This window comes from Athene cunicularia (assembly GCF_003259725.1).
Source record: "Athene cunicularia isolate RWA chromosome 7 unlocalized genomic scaffold, athCun1 chr7_part1, whole genome shotgun sequence".
In the NCBI taxonomy this organism is placed as follows: Eukaryota; Metazoa; Chordata; class Aves; order Strigiformes; family Strigidae; genus Athene; species Athene cunicularia.
In genome coordinates, this window is record NW_020799107.1 from 28,426,432 (window position 1) to 28,442,686 (window position 16,255).

Sequence of the window (16,255 nt, forward strand, 5' to 3'; positions counted from 1 at the left end):
TAGATAGATAGATAGATAGATAGATAGATAGGGAATACAACAGAATAAACATCTTCAACTTCTATTATTACCATCTCTTAAAAATGGCTAACTGGAACTAAAAATCTTCATGCCATGAAAGATGCAATTGATTGCTGTCTTCTTTTTTTAAAGGATTTCCTTCATCTGTACCTAGAGATCACGTTTTGGTCTTAGAATAAAGAGTGTTTGGGTGTTTTGTTTTTTTAATGTGAGGTAATGACATATCCTGTCTGTTTAATCTTTTAACTAAGTGTTGCATGATGTGATTGTTAAAGAGTTTCTCCTTTTCTGTTTAAAGAACCGTTCAGCTTGGTAAGAAATGTTGTAGGCATTTATTACATAACAGGTTATTTAATGTGCTAGAGAAACATGGTATGGTGCCATAAATAAATCATAATGCCTCTTGAAAAGTAGCATTCTGGCTGTGCTTTTGGTGATTATGGAATCATAAAATGTCCTTGTCGGAGTATCTGCAGTTTTATTATTTCAGTGCAGATGTTACTTTAGCTACAAGTTTTTATTGCAGACAGAGATAATGAAGAAATGCACTAAGCATGTCATGGACACAGCAATGCATTGAGTATATTAAGGTTGCTTTTCTTCATTATCTCAATATTCTGCGTGCAAATCTAACATTTAAATTTTATAAATGGAGATGTTTCCCAGTCCAGGTATACCTCTCTTTCCCTCAAAGTAACTACCAGACAGCGGTCATGTTTATAGAGTTCATTTTGTTTATTCAGAAATATTACTGACTTCAGAATATTGTCTATTAGACAGTCATCATGTTTATTGTATGAATTGAGTCTCCAGTAAGGCCAAAGTGGAAGATGAAATAGTTAGGTTAGTAGTGCAATTGAAATTGAGTCTGTCTCATCAGTTCACATTAGTTTAGTGGTATGTGTTCTTCTGACTGAACTAGGCAATTTTACACATTTTTTTTCTGTTAAATGTTAAAAAATTTTCATCTTTCTCGTATATAGCAGACATCATATTCTGGGGTAGCTAGTTGTCCTGTAAGGTTGTTAGTTCTCAGAAGGCTGTGGAGTAAGAGATCTCTGACCCACATGTGTCCATAGAAAGCCGGAGACACTGTCTTAAACAGCTGGAATACTTACGAAATCAGAGGATTACATTTCAGTTGGCATGAACTGGCATGTGAGGAAGTTCCAGTAGCTGAAATGTATTTATAAAAACAGAACAGCTATGTTGCAATTTTCTTCTTGCTGTCTTTCTTAATACTAGTACTAAATATAGTATTTTTCTTTAAAAGGCTGAAGATAAAAAAATTGCGCTACCTCCAGGCCTTGCAGGTGCAGGAAAAGCTGAGCCTTGTGATGAAGATGATCTTCAGGCTGCTGAAGAGGTGTGCCACATATATAGTAGCATGGATGTTACTAACTGGGGGGGAGGGCAGCTGTTATCACTTCTCTGTGAGAAGGAAAATTTCCATGTATAGCTAAAGTGAGTGTTGCTTTCCACAGGAGAATATGGAACCTGATTGGATGCACAAAATTAAATGTTTGTTGATGTTTAATACCAAAAAATTCAACTTTTGGTTTGGAATCCAAGCTTTTTTATAAGGCCAGTGTTCAATTGATTGTGGGAGCTGGATACTCTTGAATGAACCTGTACTATTATAAGAAATTCTCTTTAAATTTGGTAACTTTAGCCACCTGTTCTTTAACTTTCATAGACTTACTGTCCCATTACATACATTAAAATACATGTTATATGTTACTAATTGTATAGATGTGTCCCTGTCACTAGGCAGAACCAAGTTAAATAATGAAATATAAATTGTTATGTGTAATTCCTCATCTTTTGCCCTAGCTTCGCATTAAAACTCTGATGACTGGAATGGCTGCAATGGCAACAGAAGAGGTAAGCAGCAATTAAAACTCATACAGCATTGTTTAAATTATGGTTGATTATGGCAATTATTCCTAAAATCAGGTTAATGAAGTCTGAACTCTTGGAGTGACAGTGTTTAAATTTTCTTGAAGTGAGTGCAAGAAAAGATGGTTCAGTTAGGAAGTCAGTAATTTTTATGAGGCCGATGGCTTAATAATTTGCCTTTAAATGATAAAAGCTATATAAGTGCGTGCCTCTTTCAAATGGTTTCTACAATGGGAATTTCAGGGGAAAGACATCACAGTGCAGCTACCCAAGATGCAGTATGATCTTACTTTATTCATCTTGTGAAGACATCCAGAGGAGTAATTATTTTACTGGTGAGAGTGAAGGAAGATGTTTTTCAAAGCACTGATAAATATTTATAAACACCGCCATTAGTCTAAGATACTGAAAATACTGGATATGTATCTTGTTTTCTTGATTAGTTGTTGTCAGTGATATAACGGAACTTGTAGGCTGTTGTAATTTTGAAAATTCTTACATTTTGATTTCTGGGTGAGAGGACTGGTAGGAGATTCAGTTGTTAAACATGGTTTCTGTTTATGCTGAAATCACAGAAGAGAAGGTAGTAATAAGTTTAGTCTCAAAGTTGATTGACATGCTTTCTACTGAAAAACCACTGTAGAATTCAGTTCTACTTGAAGATCATCTTTGTACCACACATCCAGTTTGAAAGATGCATTCTTTCACACATCTGCATTGTTATAGATTGGCTCAAAATGTGGTCTAATTGTGAGTTTTATTCAGTGTACAAAATACAATTAGAAGTAAGTTTTTGAAAATCTGAGCTCAAATTTGCTAAAAGGTTGTAAGTGAGAAATTTCTATCAGCAAAGTTTTTTTGGGGGTGGAATTTTTCTTGATCTTTTTTTATGGTTAGAGATTTTTACACAGTGTAAAGGTTTTGTACATTTCTGTTGAAATTAGAGCTTGGAGAAATTGCCATTTAAAAAGCACAGGCAGTTCCAAAACTCAAAATGTTTTCTTGACACAATTGCAGGGCAAATTGACAGCAAGCACAGTTGGCCAGATTGTTGGACTCCAGTCAGATGAGATCAAGCAAATAGTGTCGGAATATGCTGAAAAGGTAAGTGAGCTACCTGACGGTGTTTTACCAAGTTGTGTTTGATAGCTTATTAATTTAGGCCTTAAGCTTCCAACTTAATTGCCATGATTCTCTTGAAACAACACTGTCTCTTATATGCTGTGGATAGGAGCACAGGCAGGATCCAGTAAAGTATTTTAATGAGATTTAAACATGCACAAGCTTTTGGCATGATAGTACATATACCTGAATTGCATTCACCAGTAGTTTGGGGTTAAGCACCTGCTTAAATGTTTTCATGTACAAAGAAGGGCCTGAGTTGGTATCTATTCAAACTGGAGTCCTAAACTCTTAATGCATTTTAAAATATTCAGTGTAATGCACAGAAATACAGTTCTGTGGGCCTGCTCAGAGAAGAATCTAAGGTGGCCTCCATTCAGATTTTCAGATACTGGGATCTTCTTGCACTGGTCTCCCAATTCTCAGTCATGCCCTGGATCTCTAGTTTTGAATCTACTATCATGAAAAGCAAACCTCTGTTGCTTTTAAAAGTCAAGGCAATTAATTGTGTGTATTAGCTTCATTTATAGTGTTGAACCGTGATTGTTTTTACAGTAATGTGAAAAGAAAATCTGGCTCTTCAAGCAATTAATACATACAATGCATCACTGCCAGATATGAGTTATAGGTCGCTCTTATTTGTCCAATAGTCTTCTCATATTTCTTCCTTTTTGTTGACACATATGAGGTATGGAGCTTTTCCATTTGGGAGATAAATCCTATAACTCAACAGAGTCTATAGTAAATTCTTGCCCTTTCTTTATTATAAAGGATTGCAAGAACAGAAGCCCAAGGGTCATATTTCAATGTTACATTTCTTCTGTACTGAAAGAAGGCAGCAGGACCTTGACTATTATAGTAGAACAATGATTAATACTCAGGAAAGCAAGAACTGATTCAAGTCAAACAAAAAATATATTGCTTCTCAAATTTTGGTATGTGACCAAAACAAAATTTCTGTGTGCATGCATGCACCAGGAAAAGAGAACTAAGGATTTTCTCAAACAGTTTACTGAATCATCATCAGTGTTTTGATATAGTTCTAATAATTTTAACCCTTGTAACTATATATAGTCTGAAGAATACAGCAGTGCTTATTTGTCTACCAGAGTCTTAATAGAATCCACAGGCCCAGTGAAGGTAGCTGGCAAAGAAAATTCTAGATTTGATGTTGCCATGTGCCAGGATTTTTCTTGAAGATGGCATTTCTGTGGACAATCAATGCATAGAGTTTTCTGCATTTGCCTCTCCTTTCTGCTGCTGTGTTAACTTGCTGGGTAAAGTGGTTGGAAGATTCTAGTGTTATTCCTTCACTTCTTAAAAATCCTGGCAGAAAATTACTAATATGGCTTTTATCTGTCTATTCATCACCAGCTTTCTAAGGCCAGTTACTCAAAGTAGCTTTTATTTTACTGTGTGAGAAGGATGCTTCCTCTGAGATTCAATTTACAAATATAGTCATATGTAACAAGTGGTTTTGCTAGGAGTAGAATAGGAGGAAAAGCTTGTTCCCTGGTCAAATGAGAGAATGACTAAAACTAAAGAAATGCTGTCTCAAAACTACCCCCTTCAAAAATGCCCGAAGAGGGATCCTTTTCAGCAGTCTTAAATGCTGTTTGCGAGTTGCTTTTATCTTGAGAAGTTGGCTCAAAATAATTTTGCACTTACAGAATCCTTTGTCAGTGATTACTATGCACCCTGCACAGTCAGTTGAAGTAGCATACAATAAGCATTTAAACTATTTAGTATGGTTAGGGGTTGTCATTCATGGAAGATACTGAATTGGATGTCTTTATATTTTTTGGTTTGAAGAAACACTCAAAGATAAAGTGAGATGCAATGATTTTTATCTTTACGTTCCTGAGCCTCAGGAAAGTGTCCACAAAAATGATGGCAAATTAGATTGAAATGCCTGCTAAAGATCTACATGGAACTTGACTGATGAAAACAGATTTGACCTGTTACAGGGGTGGAGACTGTCATTTGGGTTTTTTTTTTCCCAGTGGGCTTAGGACAGTGGACTTCAAATTGAGGCAGCTATGATGGAGTTAGTCATAGATATAAACATCTGGAGTCTGTTTGCTAGTAGGAGATGGTTGAACATGAAGAGATAAACAAAATGATTTACTGTTACGAAGTTTGTGGTTCTGTACAGAGACTTTTTTAAGAATGTGAAGTTCTGTAGAGTAATGATTATCTTTAATTATTGGTAAGTTTATAACACTAATGTGTGTGAGAGAATCTCATTACAAAGAATAACATTGATGGCATATATTTCCTTCCCCCTTTCCATTTAAAACTTTTACATGTGAACAGTGGGAGTCAGGCTCTTAAAGTCTATAATCAGCCATTTATTTTGGCTAGCAGTTTCTGAGTTGCCATAGAGTAGTGATCCTCATACATAATTAATACGGTGTTTTAACTTAAATTCTGTCGTAGAAAATGAGACTGCGAACACTTTTTGTTTAACTGGTTTATTTGAACTGGCTAAATCTTTTTAGGGCAATTGAGCAGTTGTAGGGAATGGGGAAGAAGGGAGAAGTGAGTCTATACCTGTCAGTGGTGGAGATAACGTGTGTTAACAAAAGTTGAGGGATGTGTCCACGTATACCTTTTTGTCACATGTAATTGAAGTTCTTGTTTTGAGCTAGAGTAGCAAATTGATCCAGTCAGAGACTCTAGGGCTCAGATACAGCTTTCTTAAATTATGTTCAAAAGGCAACTGCTGTTTCAGTCTAGTAAGAGACCAGGTAACAACAATAGTGTCAAGAGCAAAGTAGCCTCTATAACTTGTGCTTTCTTCCTTCTGTGCTGAAAGATGCATTTTTCTTCAAAAATTGAACCCTGTTCCTCAGTAACTTTAAAGCTGGAGTGTTGCTGCAGAGCAGACCCTTAGCCCACTTTGGCTGCACAAGGCTTACTCCTAGGTTTATTTGCAGACCAGAAGGATTTTTCTGAAGCAACCTCTTCATTATTTATTCTTCAGTATTAATTATCAGTATCAATCATTAATACTTCAGTATTATAGTGATGGTTATTTCCCATTTTCAAAAAGCAAGCTTTAATAGTCCTTGTCACATGACATTTTCTTTGTGCCAGAGCTGTACTATGTGGATTTGCATTTTTTGCAAGATTAGTCTCAGAATGCTTTAGCTTATGTTTCTCTACATTTCTATTTTTCTTGATTTACATGTTATGCATATTAGATAGGATGGGGTCTTAGAATGCATGACATAATGAGAGAATGTTATTTGGCTAAATAAGGAGAGGGATTAGTAAATCTGGGTGTGCATTTGAATAATGTAGTGTTACAGGTCTTGCTTGGAGGCATTTTTCCTTTCCTAACAAATGGAAAGAAAGTTACATGAATTGTTGTGTTAAGATGTCAGAATTGGTCTTTTCTTGCTGTAGGTGTAAAATTATAACAAATCATTAAGCTGCTCTTCAATATGAATAATGCAGAAAATGGAGAAGAGGAAGACAGGTTTTTGCCTCTTATTTTCATTTAAAATTAAGCTGTTAATGAAGACCTGCCTACCCATCTGCCTAGAGTGGATACCAGGAGCAAATGAGTGAGGAGTATTTCATACTGCCTGTAACATTTTTTCTGATTATACATTGGAGTGGTTGTCAACATTTGGTAATTACTCAAAAAGCACTTAGTATTGAAGTCTTTGACAGACTCAGTAAATTAGCAACTGAAATACTTGAAAATTAACTGGTTTTCTAACAAAATATTGGAAAATGGATTAGCTGGAAAAAAAAAAGTCTGAGTGCATGAAACAAATTACCAAAACAGATGGTTGTAAGTATTAAAGTGAGGACTTACAAAGGGTACAGATAATGTTTAGGCAAATAATCACTTAGGTGTATAGCTATCACTGACTTCTTAATCATTCTTTTGTCTACTGCAAATATACATTTTCTGTTATAAATGTTATTCCTGGTAAAGAATGTTTCTGGCATCTTCCCTTTCACAGTTCAGAGAGATAAGGAGACTGAATCCAGATTGCTGTCTTGTGTATTTGTAAGTCACTGTCTTGGCAAGGCAGGCTGGATTGAGTAGTCTTCAAAGACTGGCGTCCACAGTACGCACGCATGTAAAAAAACGCTTAGAGTGGTAAATGTATCTACCACACTGAGTATGTTCTTGTTGCTCAGCATAAATAGGAATCCAAGCCCAGTATTTCAGAATCTAAATACACAACTATTCAAGGCTTTTGAAAGTTCTGCATCTACTTATCAGGGTATGGAACATCACTGATTCAACAAGTTCAGTAAGTGCCACTGCTTAAGGTGTTTTTAGCATGTTTATATTTTTTTCATTTAAGAACTCTACCAGGTTTAACTGTAATAATGATACCAAAGAATTTTATTTTTTTTTCCTAGCATACTATAGTATTTTCTATCTGTTCCAGGGCAGCTGACTTTATTTCTAGGTGTTACCTTTGGGATATAATTCAGTTGTTCAGATGCTTCTTTATCTTGATGCAAGATAAATTAGTAAACATTCTTTCTGTTGGATAGTGGGACACTGTTCTTGGTAAGGAATATCACGTGTGTGTTCCACTTCGGTATTTTCTGAGCTACTGAAGAAGCAAAAAGTAATGGCATGAGGTCCAACAGGCTGCTGTTACTGTTTATTTTAGCAATCTGAGCTTTCCACTGAAGAGCGACCAGAAAGGCTTGGAGCTGCCCAACAACATAGAAGGAAAGTGGCATCTCTGAATAAGCAGATTTTGCAAAAAAACAAACTCCTGGAAGAGGTAAGTGTTTTGATTGTAATAATAAAGAAGAAAACATTGATATATGTGGTCGATCACAAAGTTTTTGCCATCCAGAAAAGATTTGCCAGATATCGTCTGTACCAGCAATTTGTCATGCTGAACATTCATTTCAGCATCTCTGAATGTCTTGCTTGCACATTTATTACTAAGACAATGTGGCTGGTTTTATATTAAAAAATTGTATAGCCCTGTCCATGAGGAGGGAGCTAGCTAATCAAAACATGCTTTTCCTTTGTTTTTTTTGCATACCTATATGAAGAAAAACAGAGTATCTCCATTTGACTTGTTAGCTATAGTGTTGAATGGGCTGTTCTCACAGTTTCAAGAAACAATTTAGGAAGTTGCTCTAAAACATGCTACAAATAACTTCTTATCACTCCCTGTCCTTTATATGAGCCAGCTTGTCTCACCGACTAAGGTGGGTTTTTTGCTTGTTTGTTTGTTTGTGGGTGGTTTTGCAGAGTCACTGCTTGGTTCACGTCTTCACATTTGTTTTAGGGGAGAAAGGCTCTTGAATTTGTGACTTATGTTCTGTTTGTATCTATAAGTAAGAGCAAGAACCACCATTCCTGTATTTCAACCTACTTACACTGTTACCATTTAAATGCAGAAACGTTAAGTGGAAAAGCTGTGCCATTAATGAAATGCTGCTTTTAATTATGCATACTGCTGTAATCGGCACCATGCCATCTTTAGCTTGCAGAATCTGATGAAAACATTGCATCAGAGTCAGTAATTTGACAAGCTTTTCCAAAACCAAATAGTACTCAAGGAAAAACTGTTGCTGATGACTTCTGTGGTTGATACTCTGTCGAGTACAGCACTGCACCAGCAGCCTTCATCTGTTTGGGTTTTTTTTGTTTTGTTTTGCTCTGCTATTATCAGTAACATCGTAACACCTTACATCTTAACTGGTTTTACCTATTAAATGCTGGGGGTACAAAGGCCCCAAAAGATAAGTGTCTGTATGGCACATGCTATGAGACAGTGACATGTTCAGTCTTACAAACAACAGACATAAAAGAATGGTAGCTTTGAAAGCCTTACTGTCGTATAACTATGGGAGCACTAGATTTTAAACCTTTCTGCTCAGCCACTTACTAGACCTAACTTTTTCAGAATTTCTTTTCAAAATTAGGATGAAATAATCTCTTAACAGCGCAATGAAGTCTTTTATTTAAAGGATACTTATCCTTTAAAAAGTTAAATCTCCTTTCAGTAAAGCATATGCTGTTCTTTGTTTCCCTCTTCTTTTTTTTACAACTTTAAGAAAAAGCTTTATGAAGAACCGGTACAGGTTTTTCTTAATTTGTTTTGCATTAAAAAAAAAAAACCACCCAAAAACAAAAACAAAAAAACTTTCAAAGAGTAGAGTATGACAGTGGTTTAACTGGTGAGTATTAGAATGCATTTCCTTTGGAACATGCTGAGCTAGTTTCATTCTTCTTAAACTGGTGCATTTCTGTTTGTGTAATCCTCTGGCATGCCCCCTCTGTTAAAAATAGAATTTTTTCATAGTCAGTAAAGATACAATTATTATTTGTACTCTATGTTGAATGTAAACCATGTCTGTTGCAATTCCTCACCATTTTAGAATGAAATATTATACTGTATATACTATAATTATGGTACACTGAAATGAGTTTGTTTGTTTTTTTTTTTTACTTAAGTCTGTAGTCTTTTACCACTTTAGTAATATGAATTTTCCATGTCTGTTTATTTCAAACATAACTTTGGTGCCCTGTCAAAATGATGACTGTTAGTAAAAAAATATTGACAATACGTAGCATTTAAATGCGGGCTGAAGTGTCAGGCTTTCATACTCATAATATGGGTTTACAGTCAGTTAAATCCTGTGTTAACTCCATGTCGTGGGGTTTTTTTTGTGTGGTTTTTTTTTTTTTTTTGTTTTTTTTGTTTTGTTTTGTTTTGTTTTGTTTTGTTTTTTTTTTCCTGAAGTAGAAACACAAATTACAGAATGAGATCTTTTGGAAGTTCAGATGTGAGGGAAAAGATGTTCAGTCTCTCCTAAGTCATTGCAGTATGTTTCTGTCATGCTTTAACTCTTCTGTATTTCCCTTCATATGTATTTGTCTTAGAGCTTTTGTGCTTTAGAAGAAGGGCTGTATGTGTGTTGTAGAATGGAGATCGATGCAGGCTCTCTTAGCATCCACTCTGAGCTAGTGGGTTGCAAATCTGTTCCAGATAAAAAGTTTTGTTGTCGTGACTGGCAATGGTTTAGCACTGCCCTGTTATAAAAGGGAGCACATTTGCCCATGTTTAAGGGTATTCTAGTACAGTTCTACAGATTTGGAACAGATTTAGTTGAGTCCACCAGCTCACATCCATCTGCAGTTTTTCTGCAAGCAGTACATAGACATACTGGAGGCTTGCTCAGTTTGAATGTACTAGAACACTGCACCACAGCCCCTGCGTTGTGAGAACAGTTTGTGTTCTTGGAGGCAGTAGTCTCAAGCTTAATTTTGAGGAGGTCCAGAGTGACATTAGGAAACTGCAATAGATAGCTCAGATTTAAAAAAAAATAAAATGTGCAGTAGCACAGTTCTCCAGCCATGCTGCTTCCTTGATCTTTCTTGCCTAGTTGAGCAGTAAGAGGCTGGTAAATGAGCTTAGCAGTTGTGGGTGGCTTTTGCAGCTATTCTGTGTTGTGCCGTTATGATCTGGAAAGCAGAAAGCCTTCGCCAATGTCTGTATGCAGTCTCAATGACTGAAATGTTCGAAAGCATTTTTTTCTGTAGCAGATGGCTCTTATATTCTAGAGAATTGTAGCATAGTGCGGCTACTGAGTTAGTCATACAGAATATGCCTTGAAGAATAACTTGATGTGTTGAGTGGATTACATTTTCATGCAAGGTGCAAGTAATTTCCTTTACCAGTTTCCCTGGCATATGAATGAATGGATTTGCTTAGCTTCCACATACTGCTGAGATGAAGAAAGCAATTTGGGATGGGGAGGAAACATGGTTGTAAACAACACAAAATTGGTAGAGGCTGTACTGCATTACAGATCTACTTTTAACTGCCAAACAAACTTCATAATCCATAGGAAGACTTAGAGTATTTTCTAAATCTGTTATTGTGCTATTTGTGATTTTAAGATTTGAGGGCCCTTTAATTCTGTTTTGCTTATTTCCAGTACATAACAGTCTCAGTGCTATATTTTTATATGGGGAAAAAAAATACTGACAGCTATAAGCCAAATATAATCCTTTTATCACTTTACTAAAGTAAAAATTTCCTGGCTGAATTTTTTTTACCACTTGCCAAAGACGGCTTTTGAAATCAGTGACAGTCAAGACCCCTTTTTAAAAAAATGTTTGTGAAGTTCTGGCTTTAATACTGCAGTAAGTTCCAGCAAGAGTTCTCATCACAGATAGTTCTTTAATCTTTGTCAGTTTTCATGAGATGTGAACTGCAGGCTTGATTTATTTTTTTTTTTATTTTTTTTTTTTTTTTGCAAAAAAGACGTTAACTGAGGTAATCTTTCTTTGTACTAGCCGTGTTTACAGCTGAATAATTTTTGAGAAGTTCTGTGTGTAGAGGGATGTATTAAACGGTGAAAGTGTTTGACAACTTAACTCACTGATCCCGTGGGGTGGGAAAGCTAAATACCATGGCTCATTTTATATGTAGAAGCATATTTGAGTTTATTATTAATTGCAACCCTTAGGTTAAGAGTTACAGTGACAAGCTGGACAAGGAACTGGCAGCCTTAGAAACAATAGAATCCCAAGCAGATTCTAGGTAAGTTTCTTTCTTTGTGACCTTAGAAATTCTGAAAGATGCTGGGTTTAAAATGAATCATTCAATGTCTCTTGCTTTATCAGTGTAAACAAATAACTAAAACATTAAATAATATTTCAGCTTGCTTTTCAAGGGTAGGAAAATATTACCATAGTATTCAGTCAAAATGAAAAGTGTCAATCTGTAGTCGAAAATAATTGTAGGTGTTTAAAGCAGAAGAACCCTAGACACATTTGACAAGTAGATGAGACCTTCCTGATTTATTTTCTTCATATTTGAAGCCTTTATCTCACATACATTAAATAGAAGTCTCTCTCAAAACTTCCACAATAATGAGGTGAGAACACAGCAAAACCATCAAAATACTGAGTGTAACACTACATTTTTATTTTGACCTTAGTATATCAGTGGTGATATTTGGTTTTTAATTTCCATAGATTTTACTGGAAATTTATTTAGAACTAAGCTTGTCCTAATGTCTTTTAGTTCTCCATCTGTTTAAATTAGAAACTAAAAATCTAATGTGGTTTGCTGGATCTTCAAATTTAGCATATTACAGAGTCTGCGAGCACTGGTGGCCATGAATGAAAACCTAAAAAGTCAGGAGCAAGAGTTCAAAGCACATTGTAGGGTAAGTTCTAGTTTCTTTTATAAGGATTCATTTAAAACTTGGTAAATAAGCATTATACTTCTTACTGATTTGTTGCTGTGTTGTATGTCCCTGTCAGTCATCTGTTCCCCTAACCCCTGCCCAATTTACTGGTATTTCCAGGTTTATATTGACTTTTGCCACCAGCTTGATTTGCAACAGAATTGTTGGACAGTTGCCAAGTTCTGCAGTGTATTATATCTGCAACAAGGCTCATGACCAAGAAGGTTGGAACTGGACTAACCAGAAGGATTTGCCCCCTGCCCTGAGGCAGGGAGGTGTAAGGAAGGCTGCCAAGGCATCTGGATTAGTGTGGCCTTCAATGTTCTGTTGTGCCTGGGACACTCTAATACAAGGGCAGTTCCTAGACATACAGTGCCAGATCAGCCTAGTACTGATGAACTTCTCGTTCCCATTACCATTCTGCTGAGAGCAACTTGGGGTGGGTTAACAGGGAGCACTAAAACGTAACTTTGAGATTGGGCTGGACTAGATACTTACCTGTGGTATTCACAGCTTGAAATGGATTGTCTCTTCTTGGATAATGCAGCCAACAGCCACCTCAGGAGAGGTACGGGGCCAAAGAGGAGGGCTTCATGAAGGCCCCTAGCTTTGGAGCAACCCACCAAAAGAGACAAGACTGAGATGAAGCTGCTGCAGTTTTCAGAGCATGTTTCAGTTTTACTGCTTAATTGTTCTGCTTTTCTGCCCTGTATACTGTGTTTATGGACTGCCTAGAAATGTGACTGGAGAGAATTGTTTTCATTTTCTTCTATTTAAACAATAGTGTATGAGATTTAATAGAATGAAAAGAAGTAAAAAGGAATAGTGCCCTGAGGCACAGACTGAGCATAGGAACCTCATTTTCCCATACATAGTCCTTTGGAAGTCTCTAAAGGATTGTAATGGAAACTACCTTGCAAGTAACTTTAGGTTCATTCGTTTTTACAAATGCTGCATGTTGCACTCCTGTGTCATGCTGTTGCTATTGTAATACTCCTTCACTTCCTCAGTTTCATTTTCTGTCACTTATTAGTTGTCTTAGCTGGAGCTAGTATATTTGCAAATAAGAAATAAATCTGTTCCTGTGTTTGAGAAAAGCAGACAGTTTTATGTAGTGAGTAATAATGGATGCCTTACCCTTAAGCGGGGAATGCTGTTTAATCTTGCAAATTTAAATTTAAAGTGTGTGGTCAGCCCCACAATTTTGTTGGAGTTGTATGTTGACAAGCTTCCTGTTCTCCCCTCTTAAGAGGATAAGTCTCAGTTAAAAGCAACATAATTTTTTGTTTGTTTGTTTTAAAGGAAGAAATGGAGAGACTTCAACAAAATATTGAGAATTTGAAAGCCGAGGCAGTAGAAAATGGGGAGGAACAGGTAATAGTAAAAATCTAAGTTCTTAGTTTCAATTTGTGTTTTAAAATGTTGGTTTAGGTCCTTCTGACTTTCAGGACATTCTTGCAAGCATTAAAGTATCCGTTGCAATATCTGAAAAAATTCTGTTCTTCTGCCATTGTGGAAGACACAGTTCAGGCTAATGTTCATAGGAATACAGTAGACTGAAAATAGCTGTAGCATTCTTCATTATTCTTGCAGAATCTATGGGGCTAACTCATAGAATCTTTTGTGCCTTTCACTTCTTTCTTTGTAGTATCAGCGAAGAATCTCTGGATGTTGTGTTAAGAGCAGTGCATACCTCTGACAAAAACAAGACTTCCTCAGAAAGCATGTTTGTTTTGGTTGTTTTTTTCTTAAAAGAGTATTTATTTGAAGGATGAAAGCACAAGTTTTCAGTGGCTCAGTACATTGCATGTCATGAGCAGCTGTCAGAAGTTAGGCTTTAACACAAGTGCATCCAGGCTGATGGCAATGAATAATGAATGAACAGAAAAGGAAAAGCTTGAATGACTTGTATTTTCAGTGGGTAAACATTTGATACATTTATGTCTCTGAAATGAGGTAGATTACAGGTTCCATGATGCTGCTGTCCTGAACACAGCATGAAAAAATTTAAATATAAACCTAAATCTTAAATTTTTAAACAAGAAAAAATTTCTCTTAAAGTCCACAATCCAGGAAATCTAGAATACATGTCAGAGGGTTTATGTTCTGTCCTGAACCCTGCCACTGAATCAAAGTATAAACATTCAGACAAGTAGTACAGACAGTCTTCTGATACCTGTCTTCATATGAAGTGTGACTGTTGTAAAGCAGTGGAAGAACTATTGACAAATCTTAACTAAAATAGCAAAGGCTTAAAAGCTAGCAAAATGCACTTGTTTACAGTAAAAGATGTCACTTTTTTAATGCAGATTATGAATCATTGTTAAAAAAATAACAGCTGATGGTGGTGGTGTTGTGGGAGCCATTAAATGGAAGATAGACAAATGCAGAAAACAAACCCAGTCTGCACATTTTTGCTCTGCAGCTCTCGTGTGCTACTGTAATACACAATTGTGTTGGGTTCTCAAATTCTAGGAGCCGAATAAGATTATAGAACAGCAGTACAAAACTGAGAAGGATAAGCTTCAAAAGATACGGCTATTATTGGTGAGTAACTCTCTGAAAATTTACTTGTACAAAATTATTGACGTTTTCTTATCTTGTAACTTATAATACTTCCTTTTGTTCTTCTAATTTTAAAAATATTTTCTGTCACAAAACAATTACAAAAAAAAGTTGAGCCTCAGCCAACACTTTTTTTTAAAAAATAAATTATTTAGTAACAAAATATTACTGGGAGGGGGGACTTCATCCATTTTAAGAAGAGAACAAGAAGAGGCTTTGTTTTCTCCCCTCCTAACTTTTTATTCAGGCACGAAGAAACAGAGAAATAGCCATTTTACAACGCAAGATTGATGAAGTACCCAGCCGAGCTGAGCTAACACAGTATCAGAAGAGATTTATTGAACTTTACAGTCAGGGTATGTATATCAAGCAGGAACATCCTGCTGAAGGCTAAAGCCCTGAAAGCAGGGCAGTCGCATTTTAAGCATATGGCATGTAACAACAGCACTTGCTAATTTTGTGGTATTTTAAGGGTCTTTTGGTATTCATGTTATACACCCTATTTTCAAGGTTTTATAAGCTGGCTATAAGAATCTTCCTGAGGGTGAAAATTGATGCACAAGATCTCTCGAGTAAATTTTGTCTGCAACACATTCAGTCATTTACTGACCAGTGTGTTCAGAAAGTCCTTAATTCATCATTCACAAATGAGGTTGCTGTAAATTTGAGTCATGTTTAATTAATCGTTCTTAACATAAGATTGCTTTCATTGTTTCCACTGATGTGAGATATCTGGTTCTGAACCAAACTATGACAACAAAGTGAAGGCAATTTCTTCAAGGGATTGTTTTCTTCTTTTTTTGATTTATAAATATCCTGCAATATCTTGGTAGGATCAGAATACGAATTTTCTTTCACTTTTCCCCATTTTATAACTTCTTTAAAAAAAAAAAAAGTGCTGTGTTGACTCTTCGGGTAGGTATGTGTTTGCTGTGCTTGGATGGTATGGAACATACAAGCTGAATAAAATGTTAAAGTTGTTCCATTAAACTAATAACAGACCAGTATACTTACTGGTGTTTGTTTAATGTAGTTTGTGTATTAGCATAAGCTAAAAAAAAGTTTATACCAAGAACTACTACTTAATGTTTTAAGGATATTCTGCACTTACTGAATGTTTGTGAACCAAGCTCTTGGAAGGTTGAGCAGTTCTAAAATTGTTATCTAACTTTGATTCAAATCCGTTTTCCTGATGAAGCATCTCTAGTGACATAGTCATGTGCTGCCTTCCATGTGTGATATCTATCTCAATGCATGGAATAGATGTACTTCTTTAGTGCATGCAAATCCAGTGCTTCATTCCCCCTGCTTTGCTGCTTATGCCATGCAGCTTAGTTAATCAAGTCCAGCTATAAAGACAGTGTTGTTGTCTTGCATTAAGTTTTCTGCAGGTTATTTTCTCTGTCATGTCTAAGTGAATTCAGATAAATAGTCTGTGGTCAGA

The 16,255-nt window shown here is 36.0% G+C and overlaps 1 protein-coding gene across 1 annotated transcript in view; it reads left to right on the top strand.

The window, feature by feature from the left end:
• CCDC93 (coiled-coil domain containing 93) overlaps positions 1–16,255 on the top strand; it is a 47,868-nt gene that overhangs the window by 17,317 nt on the left and 14,296 nt on the right. The window contains exons 9-17 of the mRNA XM_026852321.1: positions 1,295–1,387; positions 1,855–1,905; positions 2,938–3,024; positions 7,692–7,853; positions 11,521–11,594; positions 12,144–12,225; positions 13,549–13,620; positions 14,722–14,793; positions 15,059–15,167. Coding sequence (XP_026708122.1) covers positions 1,295–1,387; positions 1,855–1,905; positions 2,938–3,024; positions 7,692–7,853; positions 11,521–11,594; positions 12,144–12,225; positions 13,549–13,620; positions 14,722–14,793; positions 15,059–15,167 — 802 coding nt within the window. The remainder of the gene's footprint in view (positions 1–1,294; positions 1,388–1,854; positions 1,906–2,937; positions 3,025–7,691; positions 7,854–11,520; positions 11,595–12,143; positions 12,226–13,548; positions 13,621–14,721; positions 14,794–15,058; positions 15,168–16,255) is intronic.